Source organism: Bufo gargarizans, chromosome 2 (genome assembly GCF_014858855.1).
Source record: "Bufo gargarizans isolate SCDJY-AF-19 chromosome 2, ASM1485885v1, whole genome shotgun sequence".
NCBI lineage: Eukaryota > Metazoa > Chordata > Amphibia > Anura > Bufonidae > Bufo > Bufo gargarizans.
Genome location: NC_058081.1, coordinates 468,313,514 through 468,328,692, shown reverse-complemented (window position 1 = coordinate 468,328,692; position 15,179 = coordinate 468,313,514). Strand labels below are relative to the sequence as shown.

General features: G+C 37.8%; 1 protein-coding gene across 1 annotated transcript in view; it reads left to right on the top strand.

The window, feature by feature from the left end:
• The first annotated feature begins 1,027 nt into the window (after positions 1 to 1,027).
• The window catches only part of VWF (von Willebrand factor), a 198,183-nt gene continuing 184,031 nt past the window's right edge, over positions 1,028 to 15,179 (top strand). Inside the window, exons 1-5 of the mRNA XM_044281052.1 lie at positions 1,028 to 1,135; positions 2,571 to 2,622; positions 3,040 to 3,207; positions 10,623 to 10,725; positions 10,956 to 11,164. Of these exons, the coding sequence (XP_044136987.1) occupies positions 2,571 to 2,622; positions 3,040 to 3,207; positions 10,623 to 10,725; positions 10,956 to 11,164 (532 nt within the window). The 5' untranslated portion in view covers positions 1,028 to 1,135. The remainder of the gene's footprint in view (positions 1,136 to 2,570; positions 2,623 to 3,039; positions 3,208 to 10,622; positions 10,726 to 10,955; positions 11,165 to 15,179) is intronic.

Sequence of the window (15,179 nt, the reverse complement as noted above, 5' to 3'; positions counted from 1 at the left end):
TGAACTGCAGTATATATACTGTGGTGTTCCCCCCATCTAGTGGTGGAATGTGTGTAATGCACCTAACAGCCTGGTAACAGGGATTCCACATGAGAATGAAATACAGCATGATATAACACATGACATAACAAGCTTTTGCAGTGCCCACGTACACTAGAGGGACGCTGCAATAGGCTGACGCAAAGTATATGGGAGAGGAACAATTGCTATTGCAGCCGTTCCTCCCCCATTCAGTTCTATTGATTACTGGCAGCACATTCCTAATGTAAGATGCACGTTCCCTCCCCCCATTGAACCCCTCATATGCCTCACATTGAGGCCTTTCAAGTTTTAATCAGGGGTTAAAAACAAAAAAATATATATACTCACCTCACAATAGCCTCTCCGCAAGAAAATGGAGGTGAGTATGTATTTTTTTTGTCTTTTATCACCATTTCAGGAAAAATGTATTAGTTACCGCAAAGCACGAGGAAATTCGGCTTTGTGACGAATCACATTTTTCCTGACATTAGTATCAAAGTCCATTTTGGATATTTTAATTTGCTCAACAGTAATTGGAATAAATACTTGATATTGATCAGTTGGATGTAGCAGCATATATTAACATATAAAAGTAGTACAAAAAACTATTCTTAGCTAATATTAAAAAAGGAGCAGTCTTGGCATTATACAGTTAAACAGTACCCACCTTCTAATCCAAAAACATACGTAAAATATTTAGGACGATTGTTTTCCCGAGTTTAACAAGTTCCAAACATTTCTTTTTTTTTTTGTTGGCTCATCAGTATTGCCAGTGAATTCTCCCATAAAACCTTTCAAAGTCGAATCACTCATGCCTTTTTTTTTCGTATTTTTTTTAAAGTTGTTTCCTTTCATTGTTCTTGTCTGGCAATTAAGCCAACTGATTTTCCTGATAGGAGTTTTACACCATTGTGTCTAGATTCTGACGGATGTAGCACTCACCATTTATCTTTCCTTTTAATGAACAAAAGTTCCTGCCTAAAGTATACATAAGATGTCAAACTTCTAAGTGGCTCTAGTTTGGTCCAGCAGTGAAGGTGTAAGGAGGCAATGGGCTGCTAAACATCAGGACCGACTCCAAGTAGTTTGGGATTTCATCATCTCAAACATTAAGGTAAATGAAATATTTCAATTGTGGAACCCATTATTTAACATTTATATGAGAGATATAACATTTATATGAACCACATGTATATCTCTCATATAAATGTTAAATAATTTTTTTTTTAGACTTTTTGCTTTGGCTCAAGGTCAGGGATTCTCCTTTTACTTTTTTAAAACAGACTTAAATGTACTTAACATTTTTCTGGCGTTCAGATAACTTATGAATGTAATGCACCGTTTTAGTACATCTGCTGATAACACTGTTAGACCTCATAGACCACTGTTAGACCAGAAATCTCTATGTACAGGGGAAACTCAAAAAATTAGAATATCGTGCAAAAGTTCATTTATTTCAGTAATGTAACTTAAAAAAGATTCATTATTCTAGGCTCCAAGTGTCCCACTCTAGTCAGCTAATTAATCCATACCCCCTGAGCAAAGGGGACTTGAGATTGTGACTTCAGGGTTTCATAAACTGTAAGCCATAATCATCCAAATTATACCAAATAAAGGCTTGGAATATCTCGCTTTGCATGTAATGAGTCTATCTCAAATATTAGGTTCGCCTTTTAAGTTGCATTACTGAAATAAATGAACTTTGCACAATATTCCAATTTTTCGAGTTTCTATAATATTTTTGAAAACGTCTTTACTTTTGTCACTTATTGATTTATTTGGTTATTATTATTATTATTATTTATTTTTTTATAAAATGGTATGCTTTTTACAATAACCTTCAACTTCTTACTGAATCATAATTATGGATTTAACGTGAATCCAATTCAGTGAATGAAAAATAGAAGTTTGAGATTTGTTTCTGAAATATGTTATTGGCAGCGCTGTATATAAGTGCACATAAATGTACGTGAAATTTTAAAATAACTGGAATAAACCTCAAAATAGTCGCTTGATCTCTGAATATATATAGTTACCATGCATTGAAGAAGCACAGTACATTGTGAAAAGAATAAGATTATACGTGATTTCACACATGCCATTTTTCTTGCATTTTTGCATTGTTTAAAAGAAAAGAAAATTGGTGCAAAAACAGCAAAATGTATGAACTTTACATATGTCTATTTTTATTATTCAGACTTGACCGATACTTTTATACCTTTTTTTGGATAATTTTTTGCTCTTTATCTGTTACACATTTGTGTTTTTAAGTATTTTCGTGAACGTGTTTTGTTTCTCTTTGTTACTTGTGCTTGCAGACTTGTTACATCCCACATGGAATGTGTTTTATTCTCATTGGTATTGGCATATGTTTCTTATTGTTTTCTGACACTGCAGAATATATAGAGGCCATATATAAAAATAAAGAAATAGCATTGTTTTATTATTATTGTATTATATTTCTACCTTTTTTTCCCCTATATTGTCACTTGCTTTATTTTATGCTTTATTTTGCACATCACTGAATTTTTTATATATATCTTGAACAGATGCATTCTCTACCATTGATCATCTTTTCGTTGGTCTGCGTTATTTCACCAGGTATGGTCATTGTATATTGTATAAAAAGTGAAAATGATTTGTATGTGTTTTATACATGAACACTGAAAAAAAATTTTTACTTTCTTTGTGTAATATATTTCCAATATACTATAAAGTGAAACAATGTAAATATACTTAAAAAAATGAACAAATACCCCCAAAATTTACAGACTTAGAAAGAATCTGTCAGCTACAAAACACCCCCCAAACTAGAGTAATCAGTGTATAGTGTAATTGACGGCAAGTCCGGGTTATGTAATTCTCACCTTATACATACACACAGTTAAAAGTTACATAATTGGCCTCGATCGCACTATACACCACTTAGTCTAGTTTTAGGGGGTTCGGGTGTTTTGGAGCTGACATATGAACGAATAGAGAAAATATATCTGTTCTAAATATATGATTATCTTCTAGGAAAATCTCTGGATGTATTTGGTAGACCGGACTGGTCCTCACTGTCAAGATGCAGTCTTTTTGGTAAAAATCACATCCGGACATTTGATGGAACATTCTATGAGTTTACTGGAGACTGTAGCTACATGTTGGCTGGAGACTGTCACAAGCATTCATTCTCACTACTAGGTGAGTATATACTCATTTATGTTACTACACTTGGATGCCCCCATAATGATGGGTGACCTCAGAGTTGGATTATTGTCAGGGTAAGGGCTTTTACCACCCAAAAAGTGCTTTTATACAGTTTCATTGTTAGGGGTAGCTCTCTTGTTTGCTCTGCTAAAAAGAAGATATCAAGTGACTGGTGACTAGACATGCATATTTTTGTCATATGGAAACATGTGGATGACAAGCTGCTTATCACTTGGTTGAACAAAGGCTCATAGTATAATTTGCTATATTAGGTTGATGTCAGATCCTCCTGATGACATCAGTGATCAGGTGGAAGACACCAATACTGCAACCAAGCCTAGTTCCTTAAAAGTGGCCTCTACCATATCAACTAATGAGGTAACTGGAAAATAAATTATTTTCGGATCACTGTAGGCGCTGCCAGGATATGGATTAAAGGAACATCAGAAGTGATGCAGTAGATTCACGATAATCTTTATTCACAGGGTTGTCAACGCGTTTCTGGGACGGAGCGTCCCCTTCATCAGGACAGTAATAGTAAGACATGCACGGGGAAGCTTTAAAAAGGCACATTTTTGGTGGGCTGATGAGTGGGGGAGGGGGAGGAGGTACACAGGTGTGTTTTACATAATTACCTGAGTCTGCAGTTAGTATTGTAGGGTAGTTTGCTGATGGTGGACGGTAATAAAGGTACAATAAGGATACAAATGCTGATCAAATAAAATAAATATATAGGTAGTGATAAAGGTACAGTGCAGATAAAACTAACTAAAATCTAATAAACTAAAATTCGACAATACAATAGAAAGTAAATCAGATATGTACATGAATAAAGTACACACATCAATACTCGTGGATTGGCTAGTGGTATTGCATATCCACGGACTCTTGTGCCTCCTTACTTGGATATATGAATCCATCGATATGGATTACTTAGATATTCCATTAAATCCATATTAAACCATGTGTTGGATTGTAGTAATTGGGTAGTAGGTAGGGAATTACACACATATATATATATATATATATATATATATATGGAATTACACATATATATATATATACAGACGTGGACAAAATTGTTGGTACCCTTTGGTCAATGAAAGAAAAAGTCACAATGGTCACAGAAATAACTTTAATCTGACAAAAGTAATAATAAATTAAAATTCTATAAATGTTAACCAATGAAAGTCAGACATTGTTTTTCAACCATGCTTCAACAGAATTATGTAAAAAAATAAACTCATGAAACAGGCATGGACAAAAATGATGGTACCCCTAACTTAATATTTTGTTGCGCAACCTTTTGAGGCAATCACTGCAATCAAACGCTTCCTGTAACTGTCAATGAGACATCTGCACCTCTCAGCAGGTATTTTGGCCCACTCCTCATGAGCAAACTGCTCCAGTTGTGTCCGGTTTGAAGGGTGCCTTTTCCAGACTGCATGTTTCAGCTCCTTCCAAAGATGCTCAATAGGATTGAGGTCAGGGCTCATAGAAGGCCACTTTAGAATAGTCCAATTTTTTCCTCTTAGCCATTCTTGGGTGTTTTTAGCGGTGTGTTTTGGGTCATTGTCCTGTTGCAAGACCCATGACCTGCGACTGAGACCAAGCTTTCTGACACTGGCTAGTACATTTCTCTCTAGAATTCCTTGATAGTCTTGAGATTTCATTGTACCCTGCACAGATTCAAGACACCCTGTGCCAGACGCAGCAAAGCAGCCCCAGAACATAACAGAGCCTCCTCCATGTTTCACAGTAGGGACAGTGTTCTTTTCTTGATATGCTTCATTTTTTCGTCTGTGAACATACAGCTGATGTGCCTTGGCAAAAACTTCGATTTTTGTCTCATCTGTCCACAGGACATTCTCCCAGAAGCTTTGTGGCTTGTCAACATGTAGTTTGGCATATTCCAGTCTTGCTTTTTTATGATTCGTTTTCAACAATGGTGTCCTCCTTGGTCGTCTCCCATGTAGTCCACTTTGGCTCAAACAACGACGGATGGTGCGATCTGACACTGATGTTCCTTGAGCATGAAGTTCACCTTGAATCTCTTTAGAAGTCTTTCTAGGCTCTTTTGTTACCATTCGGATTATCCGTCTCTTAGATTTGTCATCAATTTTCCTCCTGCGGCCACGTCCAGGGAGGTTGGCTACAGTCCCATGGATCTTAAACTTATGAATAATATGTGCAACTGTACTCACAGGAACATCTAGTTGCTTGGAGATGGTCTTATAGCCTTTACCTTTAACATGCTTGTCTATAATTTTCTTTCTGATCTCTTGAGACAGCTCTTTCCTTTGCTTCCTCTGGTCCATGTCGAGTGTGGTACACACCATATCACCAAACAACACAGTGATTACCTGGAGCCATATATATAGGCCCAATGGCTGATTACAAGGTTGTAGACACCTGTGATGCTAATTAGTGGACACACCTTGAATTAACATGTCCCTTTGGTCACATTATGTTCTGTGTTTTCTAGGGGTACCATCATTTTTGTCCATGCCTGTTTCATGAGTTTATTTTTTTACATAATTCTGTTGAAGCATGGTTGAAAAACAATGTCTGACTTTCATTGGTTAACATTTATAGAATTTTAATTTATTATTACTTTTGTCAGATTAAAGTTATTTCTGTGACCATTGTGACTTTTTCTTTCATTGACCAAAGGGTACCAACAATTTTGTCCACGTCTGTATATATATATATATATACACACACACACACACACACATATATATATATATATATATATATATATATACATATACACATCATCCTCCCCTTATTAGTTTCATAGTATTTATATTTTTTATATTTATATTATAAGTTTCTATCCAATCCATATTGTTGGTTCCATAGATTCTATATTATAATCTCATTCATTTTGTTATGACCATGCGGGGTGAGTGTATTTAGCTGGTAGATCCAATAGATCTCCTGCTTCTGAAGATGATCAAATCTGTTGTATGGGTTGGGCGGTATAAAATCTTACGGGGTGATCTTGATAGTATGTCTTTCTTTTTCCAAAGTATTGGCACAGTGCCTTGATAGGCTGTGTTTTGCGTAGAGTTTTTGTATGTTGTGTTGATGTTGATTCAGATGGCAATATAGTTCATGGGTTGTACGCCCTACATATTGAAGGCCACTTTCGCATTCAGTCATATAGATTACGTATGAGAATTGACAAGTCAGGTTATGTCTGTCAAAGGTTTTGTTGGTATTTGAGGAAAAGGTTGTCTTGTGTGTGGAGTGTTGCATTTGTAACTCCCTAATTTTTGGGTGCCTTTGGGAGCGTGTCCCTTTTGGTGGTGCTTGGGTTTGCTTGGCGCCAATACATTTCTGATGGTGCGGGCGCGTCTGTATGTAATTCTAGGTTTATTCAGGAGATATTTTTTAAGGTGTACGTCTTGTAGTAAAATGTGCCAAAGTTTTTGTAGAATTTGTAGAATGACGGAGTTTGATGTGCTGAATTGTGTGATAAAGTGGATATCTTTCGGGCTTTTTGTTCTTTTTTGCTCGGTTCTAGGCATTCTGTTTGTGTTAATTGCAAGCTCTTTTTATACGCGTCTTGCATAATATTGTTGGGGTATTGTTTTTGGTTAAATCTATTTTCTAATATCTTTGCTTGTGTGACAAAATCCTTATGATTGGTACAGTTTCACCTGATCCATTTATACTGGCTGTATGGTATATTTTTAAGCCATTTTTTGTGGTGGAAGCTGGTATAATGAATGTAACTGTTAGTGTCAACAGTTTTGAAGAAGGTTTTTATCATTAGGGTGTTTTCTTGATTAGTGATAACGATGTCTAAAAATTCTACTATGAGAAAACCATGGGAGACCCCTTCCCAGAGCTAACAAAAAATCTGAATGCACTAATCAAACAAGCCTTCACAAACCAATACATAGACCGAAAATACACAAAAATACCACACATCCACCCGGCTGCCCCATAGTCTCCAAAACTAAGTGCGCCACAAGCAATTTCTCACTATACCCTGACCTGTTTCTACAACCATATGTAAAACAATTATCCAGTTTTTTACATGATTCCAGCCAGCTCATCCACGAATTACAAACAATAGAATGGTCACCCAGTTATGGCCTCCTCACACTCGATGTAACTGCTCTATACTCTAATATACGTGACAAATTAGGTATAGGTTGCATAAGGAACACCCTCCAAAAAGATAAATTCCTCAAACCACAACAGATAGACTTTCTATGTGAAGGCCTCCTATTTATCCTGAAAAACAACTACTTCATATATAATGATAACATTTACCACCGCTATGGGGACGCGAGTAAAGCCATCCTTCACAAACCTCTTTATGGGAAAATTTTAGGAGATACACATTTGGGGCCACCAAACCTTCTAGGACACCATCATCCACTTCAGAAGATATATAGATGATCTGTTTATTATCTGGGACGGGGACGAGGAGTCGGCTCTACAGTTTTGCAATAGCCTAAACCACACACATTGGGGTATCACTTTTACCCCAAAATTTAGCAAGGAAATTATAGAATTTTTAGACATTGTTATCACTAATGACAAAAACCTTCTTCAAAACTGTCGACACTATTAGTTACATCCCCCCCCTCCCCCACTCCTCAATCAGCCCACCAAAAATTTGCCTTTTTAAAGCTTCCCTGTGCATGTCTTACCATTACTGTCCTGATGAAGGGGAATCTCCGTCCCAGAAATACATTGACAACCCTGTGAATAAAGATTATCGTGAATCTACCGCATCGCTCCTGATGTTCCTTTAATCCATATCCTGGCAGCACCTACAGTGATCCGAAAATAATTTTTTTAAAGTTACCTGTCGAGCCTGTTGTTTGACTTGAAGCTACACAGAGGACCACGGCTGCAGCCCAGGATAAAACCGCCTACTGGTCGGGATCCTAAATAAGCTATTTACATCCGTTGTGACTCTTCACAACGCGATCTGGTAAGCACATTTGTGTTTTATTAAAAACCACCGTTTAATAACTGATACCGCACATTTGGCGCTCCCTTCTCACTATTTGTATCTTCACATATCAACTAATGACTTCCACTTCGCCTATTGGTGTCAATGACCCCATACGCCTTATTTTCCTAATATATAATTTCCTTACTTAAGGCCCATTTACACTGAGCAGGCATTTATCATGACAAAACCATTTTTCATGATTATTGCCTGCTCATCAGAGAAGATGAGAGCTGCATTTACATGCTGGTACGATCACTCGTCCCCATACAGATTAATTGTTTCTTGGCAGCATGTCCCTGTTTATACAGCATTGTCTGCTGCCCAGAAATGATGACCTAAGGGCTCTTTTACACAGGCCGAAAATCTGCCAGATAATCTCTAATGACCGTTCATATGTATGCTTGTTAGCAGTTATCTGGTGGTGTAAAGTTGCCACTGATGAACAAGTGAAATGCTTGTTCATTGGGTAATTGGATCGTTTGTTCAGGCACCTAAATCATTGTCTACTGGCAGCAGATTATGGTGTGTACACACGCTCTTCTGACAGCAAACAACGAGTCTGTATGGGGACAAGTGATGGCATTAGCGATTGCTCTTCCTCATACTGTAGAGGAGATTGCTACATGTAAACACAATGGTCTCCTCCACTGACGAGCAAGCAATTGCCGAGAACTAATGCTTCCTTCCTGACAATCATCAGCTGAATTGTCCTGTCTAAAGGGACCTTTAGGTGTCTGCATCAACAATATTTTCACCTAATGAACAATCGTTTGCTCATTCATCAGGTTATCAGCCGTACCTTTACCCAGGCTAATAATGGAGAACGAGCGCTAGTATGAACATTTCGTACTCGAATGTCCTGTTAATCAACCTGTGTAAAGGGACCTTTAGGATAGTCTTGTTATCAAGTAAGATCTAACATTTAGTGGTGAACTTAATTCTCAAACACCTCTGCTATTCCTCCTTTAAAGGGAAACTGTCATGCTGAACATGGTATCTGAGCTGCAGGCAGCTTGTTATAGAGAAGGAGAAGCTGAGCAGATTAATATATAGTTTTATGGGAAAAGATTGGGTATAACCTGCAATTATGCATTTAAATTCTTGCTCATTCTGAGCTTTGAAGTCAAGGAGGCGGTCCTATCAGTGATTGACAGCTATCTCTGTATACACAGTCACAGAGGGAAGGCTGTCAATCACTGATAGGACCTCCTCCTTGACTTCAAAGCTCAGAATGAGCAAGAATTTAAATGTATTTATTTATTTTATACACATATATAGCGCTACTATGTTCTGCAGTGCTTTACAGACATTATTATCCCGCAGTCCCAGTGGGGCTCACATCTAAGGTCCCTATCAGTATGTCTTTGGATTAATGAAATACAAGTTATACTGAATCTTTTCCAATAAAACTACATATCAATCTGCTCAGCTCCTCCTGCTCTATAACGGGCTGCCTGCTTTCTAGTGCTCAATAAAATGTTAATTTTCTTTAAAGACTGAACCCAAAAACACTGCATGCAAGGCAAGTGTCTGAACCACTGAGCTATAGGTTCAGACAGCAGCCTGAAGGATTTTCTTCATCTATGTGAATAAAAGTACTATGAATCTAAAAGGCCTTGCAACGCTGACATTTGACTAGTGAGAAAAGTCAGACATCAGGGTCACACATCACTTGAATTTGTCTATTTTCTAGGGCTCAATAAAATGTTAACTTTCTTTAGAGACCGATAGGGGTTTTGAACCTAAGAACACTGCATGTGAAGCAAGCATCTAAACCACTGAGCTATAGGTTCATACAGCAGCCTGAAGGATTTTAGCATACAAATGTGATGTAGCAGACACATACACAGTATATCTATGACTCAATCTTACTTTGACCCCGATCTATGAAGACAATAAGTTAAACTCAGATGTTAGAGTCAAATATCAAAGTCAGGTGTCAGGGTCAGGCGTCAGGGTCAGGAGTCAGTTTCAGGTGTCAGAGTCAGGTGTCAGAGTCAGGTGTCAGGGTCAGGTGTCAGGGTCAGGTGTCAGGGTCAGGTGTCAGGGTCAGGTGTCAGGGTCAGGTGTCAGGGTCAGGTGTCAGGGTTAGGTGTCAGAATCAGGTGTCACGGTCAGGTGTCACACTGGCATTATTCTGATACTTGACTATAATATCTGACCATGTGCTAAAATGAACACTGCGATGGTATGTACATGATGATGGCATGTACAGTATTATTATGGTATGTATGAATGTATGCATTCTATGAATGGTGAAAATACACATATACGTTTGATAATATGTATGTATAATGATGGTAAATATTAATGGTAAATATATACCGTATCTATGTGTTTATATGGTAATGCTACATATACTGTATATATATGTATGATGACAATATGTATGTATAATGATATATATTCTCTATTATGTTTTCAGTGGACTACAGACATGGCAAAAAGAACAGTGTATCAATGTATTTGGGAGAATATTATGACGTTCATATGTTCTTAGATGGGACAGCGACTGAAGGAGAGAAAAGGTAAGTAAAAGGAAAAATCAACAACAATAAAAGGCCACATACAGCATGTCAGATCTGAAATGAACATGTCCATGAAACAGAGACAATATTTTGCTTTTGGATCAATGTTTTTTTTTGGCCTTACTGGTAGCCATTCTTGGAAAAACATGATAAGACAGGAGAGAAGGTTGACCAGGATGTGTTGAGTGACAGATGATTAGCAATTGACTGGTGTCCTGTTCTTTCCTCAGCATTACTATGCCGTATGCCACAAATGGGATTTTCTTGGAGAACGAGGCTGGATACTATAAACTCTACAGTGAAGAACATGGTATAATGGTGAAGATCGACGTCAGTGGGAATATGCAGATCATACTGTCTAATGAACATTTTAACAGGACGTGTGGATTATGTGGCAACTTCAACCAGTTTGCAGAAGATGATTTTATGACCCAAGAAGGTAAACTAAGATCCTCCAAAGCTTACATCAAAATCCTTTTTTGTCACGTATTAAAAACCTATATGTGAATATTTGATGTTTTTAAAATAAAACAAGGACAGGTCAGCCAGTTTCACAGGTACAAATCTGCAGACAGATGCCCTTAAAAAAACAAAACAGTTTGGAGGTACATACCCAGACTGCGTACATTGTGGCATTTCGCATATATTCTTATTTTGATGTGTCTGTATACACTGATTATTGCATTACATTCGGGTTTTAAATACACTGTATTTATGGTTTTACTCTGCACTGTCCTTTGTTATTTATGTGTAATGCATGTCATGGTCTCCATCTACTTATTGTTTTCTCGTGTATACTTTATGATGGCTGCATATTGCTTGTACATCTTTAAGGCCAGTTTCACACTGGCGCTTATCTATTCCGGCAGGGGAACAGCCTGCCGGATCTGTACCACAGTGTGCACACGTGTGCTGCCGGAAGTCTGTCCGGCCCCATTCACTATAAAGGGGACCAGCCAGAGATCTGGCCGCAGCACTGTAAATATGCCGAGAGGCGGGCAGACAAATACTGCTGCACACAGTGTGACACTGGCCTAAAGAGATCAGTTTTGGTACAATGCTAATTTCCTGATTAATTATGACGAAATTCTGGCTTGGACATTCTATGCCTTTCATAGTCCATGTTTGTCAGAGGAAAAACAGAGCTGTCACTGTCAGTTATTCCAATCCTGCACCTATTATTATAATGAGATTACTTTGCAGAGAAACACTTCCTGTACAGCAGTGCTGTAATCTCCACACACACACATCTGCTGCCTTGTCTGTTCCATGCTGTGCTGCTACAGCTGCAGCCACATGTCACTATAACGCATCATTTTTGGATGCTTGTGCAAAACAAGCCACTGTTTCTTATGACAATAACGTGTGTCTATATTTTGGACCCAATAAAGCACTGTTATTTTCCCATAACACCTTGTGTTAAAACACCATTTGTCCCGTTAAGGCATAATTTTTGGACGCTTGGTCCCAACAAGCCACTATGTCTTTCTGATAACACTGTGTGTGTTTAAAAGCCATCCTACCAATGAGTACTTTTATCTCTCTGTGATCACTGATAGAGAATATCTTGTCTTTCATGTTTAGCTTCATGCAGAAAATAATTTTTTTCCATGGGCATTGGGTTAAAAAAAATTCTAGCTGTTTATCTATCATATATCTATGTCTCTGTCTATCTACCTATCTTATATCTATCTCTCTATCTATCTATCTATCTATCTGTCTGTCTATCTATTATATATCTATCTTTTCTATATCTATCTATCTATCTATCTATCTATCTATCTGTCTGTCTATTATATATATATCTTTTCTATATCTATCTATCCATCTATCTATCTATCTCTCTGTCTATTATCTATCTACATTGAAAAAAGGGAAGGCAGCAATAATAAAATTGTGAAGAAAATGGGTGGTTTATTAACCCATGTGACAGCAACGTTTCAGCTCTCTCTATGGAGCCTTTGTCAAGCCATAGTGACGTGCAAAATGCAGTGCTATTATAGCATACATAATTACATTTTGTGATTACATACGGTAATTATCTTGCAATATAATTCAAAAGTTGTGCCAAAATACATAATTATATAAAAAATTGTTCATTTAAGTGTCCATAATTACATTTCCAAATTCATACAAAATCAAGTGAAAAGTGCCATTAATTCATAAAAAGTAAATTTTTTGCAATAAATATAATATATCAAACATGATTGAAATAAATCAAACACCAGGTGCAAATAATCCAGTGATTAAAAAGTATAAAAACAAATAGCAAGATCTCACATGGAGCCAGAGACTGCAGGACCTAGTTGGCGTTGTGAGAGGCGCACTGCGCAGAAGCCAATTAGTGTGATTAGCATTACCAACATAGGAGACCACAACAAACAGGGCCGAATAGGCAGAAACATTAGCTGTGCAAACTCATGCCCATAGAGCGATGGGGCCGCCTCTTCAAATCACATGATCGCAGCACATGGCCGCGGACATTGCTAAACATAGCTTACTGATATTAACCCTATCAAAAAGGTTGGGCTAAATACAGAGAACGGGTTAACAGTGGGCCACCACCATCACCCATTCTCAAAAGCCCCCACCTATAGCTCCCTCATGAGGCATTGGCAGCAAAGCCGCCATAATTAGTCCAGCTTAATGTATTTTGCTAAAAAAACGGGGGTCATTACAAATAACCAGGGGGCACAGTGTCCTTCCAGGGACCAACCTGACAAAGGGCACTGCGCCTGCACCCTATTAGGATAAGGGAACACAGGTGTCACCTTTGTGTGACCCCGATCCCCCACCCAACTCCTTGGCAATAAAACCCAATACTTAAGAGAAGCGTCCACCATCAAAGGGCTTACATAATAATCGTAGAATGGTCAGATTCAAAATCACCCCCATGTCGGAACAGCGGCATGCGGGGGATCAAATGCGAGCCACCAATCTATCTAAATAACTAAATAATCAGGCTATTAGAAATTGTGGTATCCCATGTCATTATATACAGTATATACATTAATAAAACAATCATGTAGCAGCAGCCGGTCTTGTAGCCGGTCTTGTAGCTTCCAGGAAGACTGTTCATCAGTATCAATCCTTGAACAATAATCTGTGTAAAAACACAAAAAAGGATGACATATTAAAAATTAGCACATGTACAGTATATATCCACACAACAGATTAGAGAAAGAAACTACAAAATAGGGAGACATTCATGGTATCTTAAATTCAACATTTAGACCCCTCGGAGTCTGTAGCATAAAAATCCAATATAATTCCCTTCTTTTCAATAACGTCACCCTATCACCCTTAATGTTGGTACTTGTTCCAGTATCCTAAATCTCAAGTCTCTCTCAGTGTGACCTGCCTCCTTGAAATGCTTGGATACGGGTAGATCTAGTTTCTGTCTCCTAATTGAGTATCTGTGCTGATTTAATCAAGTTTTAACGATGACATGACAACAAATAAACTGCAAATGTTGAGTCACATGTCAGAAATGGTTGAATTCTGATCCTTTTGCCAGAGGGAGGATTCAAAAAAGAATCTCTACATATTATTAGAGAACAGTTCACACAATTATGGCATGAACCAAAATACGTGCTACAACTCATTTTGGATGTGCCAACATCTGACTTCACAAGTTTATCCCCTAGATTGCGATTTCTGCGGTATGAGCAAAGTGGGGGAGATTTAAACTTCTCTATATTCTCAAATCCACTGGTCAACATTTTCCAGTGTTTCCTCACACCAGATGACATTCGTGAACTATTTACACTGTAGTCTGAAACAAATGGGATTCTGGGAGAGGACGTCTTAGGTATATACGGGCCTTGAGTAGTCTCTAATCTCTTAATTCTAGATATACATTTAGAGACTAATTTCTTGGGGTACCCTCTGTAGCAAAATTTGGCAGCCATTCCCAACAATCTCTTGTCTCTAGTGGGGCCATCTTGTACTATTCTTGTTACCCGTAGCATTTGGCTAGACGGGAGGGATTTAATCATAGGCCGTGGGTGATGACTCTCATATCTTAAAAGTGTATTTTTATCTGTGGGTTTCACATACAGGTCAGTTGTAAGAGACTGGCCATGGATTGAAACCTCTGTGTCTAGGAATTAGACCTTCTCTTCAGAATATGTCAAGGTAAATTTTACACTGGGGTCAATCTCATTAAAAAAAGAGTGGAACGCCATGAGGTCCTCTGCAGCGCCCACCCACACAAGGAAAATGTTGTCTATGTAGCGCTACTTTCTTTAGTTTTTTTTATCTATCTATCTATCTGTCTATCTGTCTCATTATTTATCAGTGGTTGGAATTATGCTTTAGAGCAGATAAGAAGATGACAAGAAAGGTGGTTAGACACAGGAAGGAGAGAGCAGACAGGGGAAGTTCAATCATGTCAAAATATAAGGAAGGACACAGATGTTCATTTCCTTCCAGATTTTCTTTCTCGCCAGGTC